This window comes from Gymnogyps californianus, chromosome 1 (assembly GCF_018139145.2).
Source record: "Gymnogyps californianus isolate 813 chromosome 1, ASM1813914v2, whole genome shotgun sequence".
Classification (NCBI taxonomy): domain Eukaryota; kingdom Metazoa; phylum Chordata; class Aves; order Accipitriformes; family Cathartidae; genus Gymnogyps; species Gymnogyps californianus.
This window is the reverse complement of record NC_059471.1, coordinates 17,713,398-17,729,380: the sequence shown is the minus strand read 5'-3', so window position 1 is coordinate 17,729,380 and position 15,983 is coordinate 17,713,398. Positions and strand designations below refer to the sequence as shown.

General features: G+C 36.7%; 1 protein-coding gene across 2 annotated transcripts in view; it reads right to left on the bottom strand.

Annotated features, from left to right (window-relative positions):
- Nucleotides 1–15,983, bottom strand: part of CUL5 (cullin 5) — a 32,577-nt gene that overhangs the window by 4,690 nt on the left and 11,904 nt on the right. For both annotated transcript variants that reach the window (XM_050893578.1, XM_050893587.1), the window contains 10 exons: nucleotides 11,807–11,948; nucleotides 10,602–10,747; nucleotides 10,445–10,525; nucleotides 9,141–9,234; nucleotides 5,645–5,775; nucleotides 4,771–4,878; nucleotides 4,095–4,159; nucleotides 1,745–1,877; nucleotides 1,074–1,205; nucleotides 298–421 (listed from right to left, as the gene is read on the bottom strand). In XM_050893578.1, the coding sequence (XP_050749535.1) occupies nucleotides 298–421; nucleotides 1,074–1,205; nucleotides 1,745–1,877; nucleotides 4,095–4,159; nucleotides 4,771–4,878; nucleotides 5,645–5,775; nucleotides 9,141–9,234; nucleotides 10,445–10,525; nucleotides 10,602–10,747; nucleotides 11,807–11,948 (1,156 nt within the window). The remainder of the gene's footprint in view (nucleotides 1–297; nucleotides 422–1,073; nucleotides 1,206–1,744; nucleotides 1,878–4,094; nucleotides 4,160–4,770; nucleotides 4,879–5,644; nucleotides 5,776–9,140; nucleotides 9,235–10,444; nucleotides 10,526–10,601; nucleotides 10,748–11,806; nucleotides 11,949–15,983) is intronic.

Genomic DNA, 15,983 nt, shown 5'->3' with positions numbered 1-15,983 from the left:
GTTCAGGCATTCACCTGGTTGATACTGATTCAAGCCCCTGCTTGGAATTTATCTACAAGAGTAGGGAGTCTGTATTCACAAGATTGCTCATAATGACAACCCACAATAACTTACAGAATGATACAGCTCCAGTGTCAACTGTAAGAGAAAGCAGAGTCTACAGACGCTTCCAATCTAGGGGTAACAATGCCCTGGAAGACTATGTTCAACCTGCAGTTGATATAATTAACTCAAGATTCAACAGAATCGTTTTTCACTAAGAGGAATGAAAAATAGCAAATCATTTGAAAACCATACCTGGTAAAGCAAGTTTATTATTTTTGTGCATTTCTTTGAAGGCCTGGTTCAAGTCTTCAGACACTTTGATATCCTGGAACATTCTAGCCAGCTTGTTTACATAGTCTGCTGGCATTCCTACTTCCTGTATAAACAAACAGAACACTAAACTATGACATAGACAACTATGAACAAAAAGCTTTATTTTTAAAATAACTCAAAAAAATGAAGAGCATTAAAGTACACAGGTATCATCACTTTACAGTAACAGTTAATCTGCAATGCAATATAAAGGTTTTTTGCATGGATCATAAGCAGTTACCCCTTAAGGGCATATGATGATTCTTTTAAAGAAATCCAAGTGCTGAAGAACATATGCATGAATTAAGGAATTAATGAATTCTGAGATTTGAAGGAATGTTTAAGGCATGCAAATAATATTCTAATCTACATAAAATTTCACAATCAGAACACATCTCAAATTATTTACATACCTAAACAACAAGTACACTGCATTTTGCTCATTTGCATATGGAATATATGAAGCCTTTAGATAATCATATGTGAAATATTTTACAATCTATCACTACCACTATTAGGATTGACGTTTCTCTTAGAAAAGAGCTAAACTGCTTTACTTTCACAAAGTACTGCAATAAAACGGAAGTATAAGATGTCCTGAGTGGCCTGCAATTTAAGATAGAACTCGCCTAAGCAAGAAGGATATCTAAATTCAAGAGTGGGAATTAACACCACAAGCAAGAGGCACAACCAAAGAAAGATGTTAGGCTACTTACTCTGAGCCATTCCACCATATTCTCCTCAATTTCACTATCAGCTGAAATATCTAATATCAGGCGTCTTGTTAAGTGAGCTTTGTGATATCGCATGAAAACATCTTTATTCTGTACATATTTGAGTACCAAAAGCTGTCAAAAAAGTAGATTTTAATATATTTATTTGCATTGTCAATCAGACAAGTCTTTGAATGCTGATCTAATGCCACTGTAAACTATGAAGTAGAAAAAGGCTACTTGACATTGCCTGAAGAGCAACTGTGTTAATACTATCACAGGCATCAGCTATGAATCTTTCATAATATCACACCTCCAATTTCTTCATTTGTCAACCATCAAGAACCTTGTCTTAAATCAAAAAAGACATTGACATTGGTATGCAAAAGTCTCCTGTATTACTTTCTAGACTAACATTAGTTACTGTAATACATTTCAGTCTGATATAGGCATTAATTTAGCATACTAATTTTGTGAACTGACACAGAGACATGAAACACTGCATGATTTACAAGATTTAAACACACACACACACACTTCATGACATAATAAACTCTTTTCCCTATTATTATACCTTGCAGAACTGTTTTTGAAGATCAAGGCCTTGACCCACATAAGGAAATAAAATTAACAAATTCATCAGAATAATCGAGAAGTAGAAAGCAAAAACATACCACTTCTTTAAGCTTTGCTTCAATTTCTTCAGAGGTTAGTTTTTTGCTTAGTGGTGTTTTTCTTAGCAACATGTCACAGTAATTAGCAAGAAGCTCAGGGCATTTGGATTCAGGCTGTGTTTTCAATCCAACACTAAATAAAAGAATAACAACATATCTTCAAATGGTACAGAATCCTGCTATTCTGGAGTAGTCACACTGTTAACAAGACAGACCACTCTTTCCTGATCCCCTTGGCAAGGATCCTGGTGGTGAATTCATATCCTTGTTAAACCAACAAAAAAATTAGCAATAACTCCCTTTTCTTCTTGAAAGAATAAATGCTACCAAACATTTTCAGACAGCTTCTACAGCTTGATCATTCCAACTGCTTTTAATTTTAGTACTCTAACAAATAAGGATTACGTTGAAACTACAGTCTTAAACAACTAAATAGTGCATGGCAATAAGTATTCCAGTAAAGAATTAACAAATGCTGCAGTGAAACGTTTCACTCATCTTGTCAGTATGCTCTAATGAAAGTCTCAAGAACAGCCTGCTGCACCGCATTTCACAGACTGTAAACCCCAACACATCTATTGCATAGTAACAGGATAAAATTATTTTATAACAGGTATAAATTGCAGACTAAGAGCTTGGAAATTAAAAGCAGATTAAAGTTGAACAAGAAGATACTACAGTAGACAGACTGTGGTTCTTCAAAATGCATGCAAGCACAAGGTTGCGTTCTAAGCCTGTGTCTAGACTGGTGAATAAAATAGCGCCAAGGACCAATCCCTACTTCTAGAGTCAGATGGCACCAACTTGATTGCTAGTCTCAAGGGCCCAAAACAAAGGCAGTGAGTAAGACACCAGGTAAGAAGCTGTGGGGATGCTCAGGAATCCAGTGTTCTTGCTCATTCTCTCACCCTCTCATCAACTAGTGTAGACAATGCTAAAACCCTTCAGATAACTTATGCTTTTTAACTCATGAAGCAGCTTGCAGGCTAGTGTCTTCTGCCCTCCTAAAGACCATTTGGACTAAAAGCAGATCACTTGTCTTTTGGTTATTACAAGACAGAACCCTTTTTTAATCACTGTGTTCCCAGGTATTTCTGAACAGGAGTCTTCAAGATCCTGACAGCAATGAAAAATTACCAAATTCCATATTCTTAGGCTGAACTTAATGGCACAAGTTAAGCAGGATGAAGTTTCATTTTACTTAAACCAGGCTGCATATGTAGACAACTTGAAAGAGCTTGGGAAGAGGAATGCTGAACAGAAGACCATCGCCATCATGGTGGTTTCTAAGAAATCACTAGGCAGGTTTAGCTTTAGAAGTGAAACACAGTTTGAATGAGGTATTGATTGGGATGCTCCCAGTGGAAATGAAAACATTAGCAGAGACCTAAAAAACTCCTCTACCTTGCCTACACCTATACAAAGTATACAAAGCAGGGATCCAGTATTTTGTGAAGGTGTTCCTCCAATAACATAAAACCAGCAAGACTAATCCCTGTCCAGACTTACCATTAGTCCAAAACCAAACACAGAGTAAGAACCAGAATGCTGAACAGATATTTATACCCATCCACCCCTAACTAGATGTAATTGGAAAGGGAAGCTGGCAGCCTAGCTACATAAGCTTTGTTTCTGTAGTAAAGCAGATTACAAACTATATGTAAGCAATCCCAACCACCTAAATACATACAGATTCCTACTCAAGTGGCACATCACATGTTAAATGTCAACAATCAACTAACTGACTGCTACCTTCTCTTGGCTGAGTTAGCAGAGTGGCCGCTGTAAGCATGGTTTTTCTTCTTGAGTCACACAGGTCTGCTTCATCTACTGGAAGTTGTTTAAACTAACCTAGTTAATCCTGCACCGAAACAAAAAATGTAACACCCAGACAGGTCACGCTCACAGCTGGCACAAGAGGAGGTGGTAAACAGCTTGTGGATGGTTACACCTTAATCAGCCACAGTTATTCCCATAAAGATTACTGTCTCAGTTTTCCCCAGGACTTTTACTGAAGCTGCGGCAGAGTTATACAGCTGAGGTTTTTGGACTTAATAACCCAGAAAGGTATTATTAAATTCAGCTAACAAATTGACTCATTACTCTACTATAAAAGAATAGATCCCCAATTACCACAAATAAATTTGAGTTTAAACAGGCTGCTATTCACTGATCCACTGCCATGTGAAGAGTGTCTTACCAGAGGTTGATAAGCAACCTGAAATTCCATAATGCAAAGAACACAAGGCACTTTTAAACACAGTGTTACTCTTTGAAGAGATATTTTAAAAGAGAAGCTCAATCTTTACCAATTTAAAACCTTGATTCACATAAAGTTTATATGGCTTACCCCTTTTGCTTCAATGGCAATTCAAGTTTAAATATCGTAGCATCATTCACAACTGCTTTGTACGCCTGAAAAATAATTACAGATTATTAGTGCTTCACTCAATTTCTCTCTTTAACATATGAATCACAAAGGTTTTACCTGTTTTTAGATTACTGTAACATGAAATGAATCCATTTTTTTTTATTAGCCCAAAGTTTGCGGATTTGATTTTCAATGAGAGTTCAAATCTTATGACTCAATTTTCCATTACCTGAAGTTCTGCGTTTTCCTCTTTTCCATTAACATACTACTCTCCTTTAAGCAACAACTTAGGAAGGGACTGCATGGAGCGAGTTGCATATCTGAAGTCATGAGACTACACCCAAATACGTAGTAAATTCTAAACATAAATATATTGCTGAATCAGACATTAAGGTGCTCAACACAAAGATGATCATCTGATGCGCTCTACAACATTACAAAGCTGAACACAAATGCAACTTTATGCATGACTACAACACAAATTAAAAGCTAATCAGTTGGTAGTAAGTTTCATCAATATTTTAGTCTGCCTATTTACTACAGTAAGAGCAGCTTCTAGATTTAACAGGGAATGGGCACGAGGATTTCAGAGACATCACAATATGAATTACAACAATTCTTAAACTGAAAACAAATGATCAGCAGAAACACATACCTTATCTCTTGCAGTAAGAAATCTTGGATCATCTTGAAAAGCTTCTTTAACCAACTTACTAAATCGATTAAATAGTGTGAGCAATTGCTCTACGTATTTCTCAGAATCCTAAAGTTAGAGGCAAAAATCAAATAAAAAAATGAGGCTCCACAGAATTCAGTGTGAGCTTACATTTAATTCCCTAATCTGTAATAATGGAGTATCCTCAAGCCTGCATACTATGAACGAGCATTTTATCTTTATTCTCTGTACTGAAAGCTCTACAGCATGTAAGCCTCAACATGGACTTTCAGGATAGTATTTCCAATATAAAAACATATACAGAGAGAGAAAAAAAATATAAAACTTTCAAATGTTGTATAATAACTTCTAAAATAAAAAAAAGTTTTCAAGGACCAATAAAAGGTACATCCTAATTGCTGCAGATACTCAGGCCTCCTAGACCCAGCGAAAAAGATTATGAAAAGCTGAAAAAGAACAGTGGGAAAAAACTTTTAATTTCCACACTGAACAACCACTCTTAGATTGAAAACAAATTTCAAATTTCATCAGGATGTTACAATTCTGAAAAAAACTGACTATGCCTTTTAATTAAGATGCGAACACGATCCTACCGTGTAAGTATCCCATGCACTTAATTTATAACCTTTTCTTTACTGCAAATTGGACTCCCGTTTTAAAGCTACAACTGAAAACATAAGGAATAAAAAATTATTCTAAAGAGATTTAAAACTTTCAGTGGATCAAAATTTGATGTTTAAACAAAATCTGCAAAATGTATTTCCATTCACATGTATGTCCCATAAATAGAGAGTATTTAACGTCTGCAAAGTTGTTTTTTCATTGTTATTTTATTAAAAAACAATACACTTACAGTAGTAATAGTTTCAGCAGCTGCTACCATATCTGCAAGTCCAGCACTAACAATATGTTCTTCCAAGTCTTTTAGCATAGGCTCTATGCCATTCGGAACTTTATCCATCAGTGAAAACATTAAATGCAACTCTGAAAGACACAAATACTGATAAAGCCACCCGTCAAAGACCTGTATCAAAACCAAATATACTGCATTTCTGCTAGGGATATCTCAAGTGGAACACTGAATCTGTAAAGAACAGATAATCCAATTCATCCCTTAAAAGGAAAGATGTTTTGAATACTGTTCTAATTCTGGTCCCACAAGGAGATTCTTCTGAAGGCAAAGAGAGATATTTATTGCAATGTAATACTTATTTATGCATATAGTATCACAAACTTGAATAAAAACCCCTAAAGTCAATGGCAATTTGGATTAAGTCCAGGTTCTCAGTCTAATTGCCTTAAAAACCCTGGCAAAAATGGGTCTCATTCAGTTGGAAGCCTACAGGAGTTTATGCAGGAAATTGTATGGATTCAAGATATTTTTTTTTTTTTAAATTAAAGCCAAACAGAGCTTTCTTTGTATATCTTCCAATACCATCTACAATGTTTTGTTTTAATTAAAAGCATGCCAAATTCTAAAGTAACCAAAACTGACTAAGGTAAACAGCATTTTTTCCTTTCTGTTTTCCCAAAGAGTTTGTTTAGTTTTTCTGAAAGTTACCGGCTCAAAAACTTTAAAAACTGATATGTTTATTTGTCTACTTTTTGTGAAGGTATTTCAACACTGCTAAAAAAAAAAAAAAAAAAAAAGGTACTGAAACATCAATAATCATCTTGACAAAGCTGTCCACAAAGGAACACCTGGATTAAGGCCACCAGATTGTTTTAGAGAGACCACAGAGATTTGAACTAAACACAGCAAAGGACTCTCCTTAATGAAGCAGAACAAACTGATCATGGACTCTGGTTCTTTTTTTGATAGGAAAAAAATGGATAAATTCACTTAGTTCCTCAATGCTGTATCTGCTGGGAAAAGGGACAAAAGCCAGAGGCCCTGTCTTTTGTTTTCTCCTCTGCAATACTTTTATCAGCAACATCAAGATCCTGTGACCACTGCAGATGAAATATATGTTATCAACTTCTGTATCCCAACGACTGTTGCAGAAGCAAATAGAAAAGCAATGCAGAGAAGAAAAAAATCCTTTTAGAATATAACAATGCAAATTAAAGAATGGAAACTACAAACAGCCTTCAATAAGAACTTGCAATGCTACTAGAGACAACTCACAATGGGCTAGACGATGGGATTTCAGAAACCAGAAAAAAATGGAGTCAGGGGTATTCTCAGTGCAATTTAGATGTACTGTAAGTGATGGCAACACTGTTTTACATAGGGCAAGTCCAAAAAAGCTCATTCAACTTTTACTGGATCTTTTCATCTGTACTTTAAAAAAGGGTGAGAGGGAGGAAGAGATGGCAGAAAAAAGGAAATAAAAAGATATATTAAAGGGTTCTACATCTGGTTCTGTAAACTAGTGATGGCATGCATAATTCAAGAAAAAAATTCAGTGATTTCTCCTAAAAAACAGTGGCAAAGGAAGACTTCAGGTGCATCCCTAAAACTGTAGGAACCCACAAAGACCCAGATTCTTCAAAGACAGATTTCAGAGTAACAAAACCAGAAGGAACATTTCACTGGAATTTCTCTCAGAATACATTATGACACTGAAAGGTAAAGAAATTCATATTGTAGTTGTTGGGGCACTTAAACAAGTTCTGTTTTCATTCTGTATTCATAAAAGCCAAGTGTACTTTTTATTTCTGTTATGAAGTACTTCAAGAATAAAATGTAGGCCTCCCATCCCCAATACTATAAGCAAACAAAAACGCACTAAGCCAATTCTGAAGAGCATTTGCAAGTTATGACATCATTGATAGTTTTTAGGTGGAAAATATTATGCCTTCCTTCCTTTGCATGGCATGTAAATATTAAGTACTTAATGTAACAGAGTATTTTATAGTAGTGCCCAGCTCATAGCCAAAAAACCCAGTCCTTTTTTGTCAGATGCTGTTTAATAAAGAAAACATCATGAAATTCTTTGGGGCGAATAGTATCAGAAAGACACATGCATAAGCAAAGTACAGCAGAGGATACCATCAGATGTATATATTACTATGTATAGCTCCAGTCTTTAAATAAATTAATCATCTGCACCTGCATCCTTCATTAAAATGTTTTAAACAGCATAGGTCGGTCTATGAAAAAAAAAAAAAAAGAAGATTTGAAAGAGATGCTTGAGTTCTTATATACTAAACGGAAGTATTTTGCAACCAACCGGTATCACAGAGCAGACGTAGCCACAAGGAAAGAGAGGATTGTGTGAATACTTCAGCAAGTTTCTAAAGAAAGATGCTTTGGATGCTATAGATGAACCCTTCTGAAGCTCTGCATTTAAATAAGCCTCCTGTATTCTCCCAAAGGCTGTAATGTATACTCATAAGAAGTTTGGTGGCTTTCTAGATTTAGCTCTGGACTACTGCCAGAAATCATGTTGCTAGATGAACAGATCAGTATGACATAGTTTTGAGGGCAAATATTTTATGAAATGCTAGCTTTAGAAGTGAGTATTTTCTACACTGTTCTAAGTCATAAAACAGTTTTCACATTTGCATAGAAATCAAAACTTCATATAGACATTAGTAAATATTCCCTGGCTGCAGGATATAGAGACTTTAAAAAAAAAAAATTAACCTGTGATTTCAGCTTTTATTTTTTTCAATTTCCCTACTTGAATTATGACATTTTAATGACTTATCTAGCTTGGTTTATCATACAGGACCAACACAAGACTACTGAATCACGCTAACCTCTCAATTTATGGCAGCAGAGTTAAAAAACTTCTGAAAACTTTAAAAAGGCATGCAGAACTAACTTCCAATACTCAGTGACACACTGGCTATAAAACCAGATGAAAAACTTGCAGAGATTTTGTTCATTGACCTATTGGTCCCGCACCAATAATCAGAAAGAAAAATTTCTCCCTGCTTTTCAGAAAAACAGCTTTGTAAAGAGATGCTTCACTTTTTTTCCAGGGGGAAGGGGGTAGTGGAGGGGGAATGAAGGGGGAGTGTTATTTTCTATTTGAATAGTTCAGATACAAAGACACATGCAACATTTACCAGAGTTGGTCAACATCAGGGAAAATAAGTTGTAAGAAAAATAAAGAAAACAGAACACAAAATATTCCTTTCTTTCAAGTAAAATGAGAGCTATCCAGTCATTCAAATTAGGGTATTGTACATACAGATTTCAGAAGCTATATTAAAAAAAATACTAACCAATGATGGTCATTTTTTGTGGGATAAAATTGCCCACGTGCAGTAATATTTTATCTACGAAACACTGCCACCATCTATTAAAAACAGTAATTTGATATATCTACAAACAAATCTATTTTTATGCAGCTGATGCTGAGTTCATCCTGCACTGTTCTGGAAGCTTCACTTACTTTCTGTTTCATTTCGTTTGATCATGCCTTGGCATTCAGCTAAAATAGTCTCTTTAAAAGATGTCACCAGGGCATTGACGCAGCACTCCATTAGCTGAAATACATTAAACACAGAATTAGCTCATTTAGCCATCTGAACACCAAAGTCTGATCTGTCTCAAGTTTGCCATGACACAAAATCTAGCCTGTTCTCAACAACCATGCTCTATAAAATAATTAATTCATTCACTGATTCATAAAATCATGTGTCGTTTGAATAAAATCTATACAGGAAACCATATTTCTTCAAAATGCGTAGGTTAGTAAATGTGGTAAACTCTCTTCCAAACCAGTAATGAGCTTAGTATTTCTGTCGCCTCTTCTCTCTCAAGGGAGCCACCACTTTTGGAACACCAACTATCCTACTTAGTTTCCAAGCATACATCCAAGAGCTAAGAATAGTTCTCATTCCAGCACACCCTATTTGGACCAGGCTGGTGGGCTTGAACAAGACACTATGGCTAGATCTAGAACAGAAACTGCTTGTACATGTCAGGACCATCTCTCTTTTGTCAGCCTCTTTATACGAGTTACAATTTATAGCTGTGCAAAATGAATGATTTACAACTTAAGAAAAGACATAAAATATATTTTGATCCACTGCAAAAAAATCCAGATTTAAAGGGTATTTATTTAAAATAACCTGTTTCCTGAACTAATTTCAACACAGACAATTATTCATTGCAGTTAAATCTTCCTCCAGAATCTGAACTGTGTAAAATATTGCTCAAGGGGGGAAGGGGAAGGAAAAAAAGAAAAAACATCCTTTATATCAAATGGCCACATTTCAGCGTAAGAGGATATCTGGAACAGTTTTAGTGAAATTTCTATTGCTCCTTTTGATTGCAATGAACAATTAACTCTTTCAGGTATTCTAAATGAGCACTGAGAAACCCTTTACCTAATATATTGGCCAGCTTATTTTCAAACATCATTCTCATCCACTGTTAAGCATAGGAAAAAAAGAATCATACCTGACTCAAAATGGAAGAATAAAAATCAACCTGAATTAAAACCTGCCCTTCAATCTGAACTTTTGATCTACATTTACTATTAAAACATCTGTAGAAATTGTAAATTGCCAGATTGGAAAGTAATACAGATTTTTGCACGAAAAAATACAATGGATCATTAAAACCCAAAATCAACAGTTTCATATCAATCTACTGCTACCAAATAATACCTTAACACACAAGTAAAAACTGCAATGTAATACTACTATATAAATATAAAATACATCAAATTTTCCTACACATTATACTTACTGCTTCTACAGAGTTACATTCACGCCTTGTTTCTAAATATCGTAGTGCTCTTTTCTCTTCTTCTTTTAGTTTAGCATCTGCCTGTGCAAAAGTAGAACAGCAATCATTTTAAGTACTAACACTTTCAGAAAAAAGTTACAACAGAATTTGTACTTACATATTTCATATAATTCTGTACACCATTTTGTTGTAAATAAGAAGGAGCCTGTGTTCTATAAAATCTCTCTGTTGAATCCAAATATGCCTTTTCAAAGTTATCCCGATATATCTGAAGTTTATCTTCAGGATTAGAACAAAGATTAACTGCAAAGAGAAAGTCCAAACTTACTCTCAAGTCTTGGAAACTTTTGTGGCTAATAATAACGAAATCTTTCTCATTAAAATGAGTCTTTTATTAAAAGGTTACATTGAACAATCTGAAGTATCCTATAAATGCGCTCTGATTTCTACAGGTAACCAAAATTGTCCAGTCTTTGCTCCAAAAACATTTAGATTAACTATAGGGAACTGCAAAGAACTGCATACTTATCTCCAGCATTTTAGACATTCAAACATAGTAACCAGAAATACACATACAACTGCAAAACTGGAAAGAAAAAAAAAAAAGCTCAGTATAATGCCTAATAAAGTGAAAATTTCTCCACCTGACTGAGCAAACAGCTTTTCTTAGACACTGTTCTTAGAATCACAGTGTCTTCATTTTAGACTTTTTTTTTTGCATTGCGTTTTTTCTGTTTGACAAGAATGGAGACAGTGAGCTTACTGCAGTGCTTTGCACTATTTGGGAAAAAGTTTCCACCTTCCTCTCAACTGTTACAGAGAAATAAATAAATAAATAAATAAATAAAGTCCTTAAATGGAATATGCTTAAAAAAAATTAGAATTGGACATTTATAAAGCCATCAGAGAGAGTATTAGCCACAAGTTTAGTACAACAGGCTGCAAAGCTTTGAAGAAGAAGCAGGCAATGGTGAAATGTCATAGAAGTTTCAGATACACAGATCTGTTTTGCAAAGAAGAAAAAGACTGAGAGTCTTAGATGCAGCTTGTTTAGCATTTCTTCTTCAAACTGTCTGAAGAATCAGAAACAGTACAGAAAGGAGCACAGACAAAGTTATATCTGCAACCCTAAAAGGTCAAAAAGTAGTTTGCTCTTTGAAAACACTGATTTTGCAGTAACTGATAAGTAGCTAAATCACTTCGAATTTAAAGATTTTAAACAGAATTTAACAACAACAAAAAATCAATAGAAAATGCTGAGATAATCATTCCAACCCTACCACCGCAATTGTCAACTTTGTATGATGAAAATTCATTTACTAAAGTGAAGAGGCAACAGAGGTCGGTCTGTGCAAGACATACCATATGATTCTCGAACTCCAATAACAAGCTGAGAGTCGAAAGCTTCTCCTAGTCTTTCAGCATGAACTAGCTTCATTGCACTGTCCTGAAGTCTATTTTTTATATTTGAAAATATGGATTCATTCCAGGTATCTAGCATGAGCTGTGTATCAGGAAGAAAAAAAACAAAAAAATCCTGTAAGAAAGGTACACGCAGACCTACGTTTGTGCAAAAGAAATACAAGAGATCAGAAACAGAAATCAAGCAACTTATAATGTAATTTTCAGGTTATATACAGCAGTTCAGCTACCTTAGAACTTGATCTTGCTCTGAACTTGTTATAGAAGGAATATTCAGCTTACATCCTAAGCTTACTTTATGTAACTGGACAGCTAGGGGAATCAGTATTTGATTCATATATTAATTCCCTAAGTCTATATTATTTCTAAAGTTTTCAGTAATCAGTCAAGTAACTTTTCCAGCAACGCAATGTGTCAGGAGTTGCAATATCCTGGGGTACTTCTGAGCCAAACATCCAAATATAGTTCACTATTTGGCAGGCTCAGTCTTAAACAAAACCAAAAACTCAATTAACACCACAGTTATGTAAAGAAAAACAATGCTGGTTTTGAACTGCATTTATCTAACATGAAAGTTCAATATGCAAGTAATGCATATGTAATTTACAAAAAACTCCAAACCTGGTCTAAGCACTGCAAAGTTTTAAAATTAGTTATGGAGGCTCCTAACAAAATCCTCATCACTCAAAGGGTCCCTTCATATTCCACTGTGTGATTTTGTTTTGGGGCTTTTGTGGTGATTGCTACCAACACTGCCGCAAATGTATTGCATTACACCTGATCACCAGACCCAATGTGCTGCAGCTGAGCAACACAAAAAGCTCACTGGTAGGCCAGGCCATACTTATGTCCACCTAAGCTCCACCAGCTGTTCAGCAGTAAATACTCGAAGCATGCTACATGTTTGTTAAAAATCTTAATTTGCTTTAGAATTCAAGTTACTGTGGTCATTTTTTTGCCCTTAGATGCTGGATCTGGCTCTTTCTATATGCCACTGAATACCTAATGAAATTATGCCAAAGCTTAAAAGATAATTTTTATTTTTTCTATACAACTCATGCCATTTCATTGCTTTAGAAGAAAGCTCAAACTTACAGTATCTTCAAACTTGACAGTAACTGCTATGAATATAATTTAAGCATGCCAATTGTCAGTCTGCACTGGCCGTGGAAACCAGGTTGGAATCATAAAATTTACCAGTTCAAACTTTACCTCATGATTGTGAATAAGCTTACTAAAATGAGCTTAGGACGGCTTGACACAGTTGTATGGCAAAGTTAATAGTAAAGATTAGATGGTCTTGTTCCATTCTTGCTTTGTAAGTTTTAGATTTTAACACAGCAAGCACCTAATAAAAGTCAGATATCCTTTCAAGAGAGTTAAGTTTACCATCCTTTATTCTTAACTTCTCCATAACTGTCTCTCAATTTCAGCTAAATTTCCATTTCTAACACTGAAGTCATATGTGTTGGAAGGGAATTATTGTTCAAAACATTGGAACATTCTTAGAAGCAAAGCTTTATTTGATTATGCTTCCTCCATTACTTTTTATTATTTTAACATTACTGATAGGCACATTACGGTTGCACTGTACAATTATATAATTGGTTTACAAGAGCTGAAACGAGCAAAAAATGGAGAAGAAAACAGTGAGATAATGTCAAGCAACCTGGCAGGCACATTAACAGCTTTGTCACAGTCAAACAGCTTTTAGACATTGTGAATAAGGAAGTTTTATGGAGATATCTGAAGGAAAACACACATATCATTTTGGGTGACTATATAAACAACTTCTCAAGCATGGGAAAAGTTTTGACAAAGCGCTTATGTTGCGTTTGTGTGGCAGGGTTTCGGTAGCAGGGGAGGGGCTACAGGGGTGGCTCCTGTGAGAAACTGCTAGAAGGTTCCCCGGCTCCAAGTCAGACCTGCGTCTGGCCAAGGCTGAACCCTTCAGCAATGGTGGTAGCGCCTCCATGATAACATATTTAAGAAGGGGAAAAGGACTGCTGAAAAAAAGACCTGCAGCGAGAGAGGAGTGGGATGAGAGAGAAACAACCATGTGGACACCAAGGACAGTGAAGAAGGAGAGGCAGGAGGTGTGCCAGAGCAGAGACTCCCCTGCAGCCCGTGGTGAGAGGGCAGGCTGTCCCCCTGCAGCCCAGGGAGGTTAGTGGTGGGGCAGAGATTCCCCTGCGGCCCGTGGAGGACCCCACACCAGAGCAGGTGGCTGGGGCCAGAGAAGGCTGTGACTCCGTGGGAAAGCCCACGCTGGAGCAGTTTGTGGAGGACTGCAGCCCATGGAAAGGACTCATGTTGGAGAAGCTCATGGAGCAGGTGAAGAGTGTGAGGAGTCCTCCCCCCAAGGAGGAAGGAGCAGCAGAAGCGACGTGTGATGAACTGACCCAAACCCCCATTCCCATCCCCCTGTGCTGCTGGGGAGGAGAAGGTAGAGGAATCGGGAGCAAAGCTGAGCCCGTGAAGAAGGGAGGGGTGGGAGGAAGATGTGTTTTTAAGATATGGTTCTCTCTCTCATTGTGCTACTCTGATTTGATTGGTAACAAGTTAAATTGATTTCTCCCCCCGCCCCAAATGGAGTCAGTTTTTTTGCCTGTGACCATAACTGGTGAGTGATCCCTGCCTGTCCTTATCTCGACTCACGAGCCTTTTGTTGTATTTTCTCCTCCCCATCCCACTGGGGAGGAGGAGTGAGCGAGCGGCCGCGTGGTGCTTTGTTGCCCGCTGGGCCTAAATCACGACAGCGCTTTTTAGAAGACTACAGAGAATGATGCCAGAAACAGGAAGTGACCTTCAGCAGGGGATATGAAATAAGATAGGTTGGAGACTCTGGGCTTTGATGTCCCAATCATGAGATGGTCCTAACTGGACTGCATATGAGAGATAAGACACATCTCCATCAGCTTCAGTCCTGAACAAGATCTGAATTGTTAGACACAAGCTCTTTCTCCCACTTTCTCCTTACTACTTCCTCCACTCCACCTTGGTTTTCCTTTCAGTTCTTAGTTCTCCGGCCTTCTGCATACAGCAGAGTTAAGAGTTCAAGTTTACCAGATCTTGGAGAGCCTAATAAGATCACATGCTTTCTCCAACAAACAATGAAAACAAAAAAGGTAACTTGAGGTGGTGATTTCTCTTTGCTGCTGTTCTCTCTTCCTTTTCTTCAAGAGGTATAGAGGATCTAATGTCAAAACAGGAGCGTGAAGAAAAAAAACCTTGCCCAAAGTAATGCATTTGAACTATTCTGATCTTCCCATCCTGGAGATAGGGGGACAGTTAAAATGATCTTCAGTACCAAATGAAAGATTGCTAAAGAAATTTCATTTCCCTACAGACACTTTCTGCAATGAAAAGGGATAATGAATGATGTTAAGCTAAAGGACTTAACACTTTACAACTGATATGCTCTGTTTTTCTTATAATAAAAGACTAAAGCAATTTCAAGGACCATTATTCATTGGACTCAGAACACTGAGCACTCCATACCCAAAACCCTAGAATTTCTTTATGTGTTTGATATGAAATGGTAAAAAGATCATACTCACAAGATTCTACATGTCCAATCTTTTAATTGATATGACTGACAGTTTGGAGGAAAAAGAGGAAATTAGGAGATCAACAGCCATATTTAACTTGAGATGACAGTATGTCGTGGTTTAAGCCCAGCCAGCAACTAAGCACCACGCAGCCGCTTGCTCGCTCCTCCCCCTTCCCAGTGGGATGGGGAGGAGGATCGAGAAAAAAGGTAAAACTCGTGGGTTGAGATAAGAACGGTTTAATAACTAAAGTAAAATACTAACAATAATAATAATGAAATATAATAGTAATAATAATAGTAATGAAAAGTAATATAACAAGAAAAGGAAAAAAAAGAAATAAAACTCAAGGGAAAAAAAAACAACAGTGATGCATAACGCAATTGCTCACTACCCACTGACCGATGCCTGAGCAGTGATCTGTGCCTCCCAGCCAACTCCCCCCCCGTTTATATACTGAGCATGACATTCTATGGTATGGAATATCCGTTTGGCTAGTTCGGGTCAGCTGTCCTGGCTCTGCTCCCTCCCAGCTTCTTATACACCTGCTTGCTGGCAGAGCATGG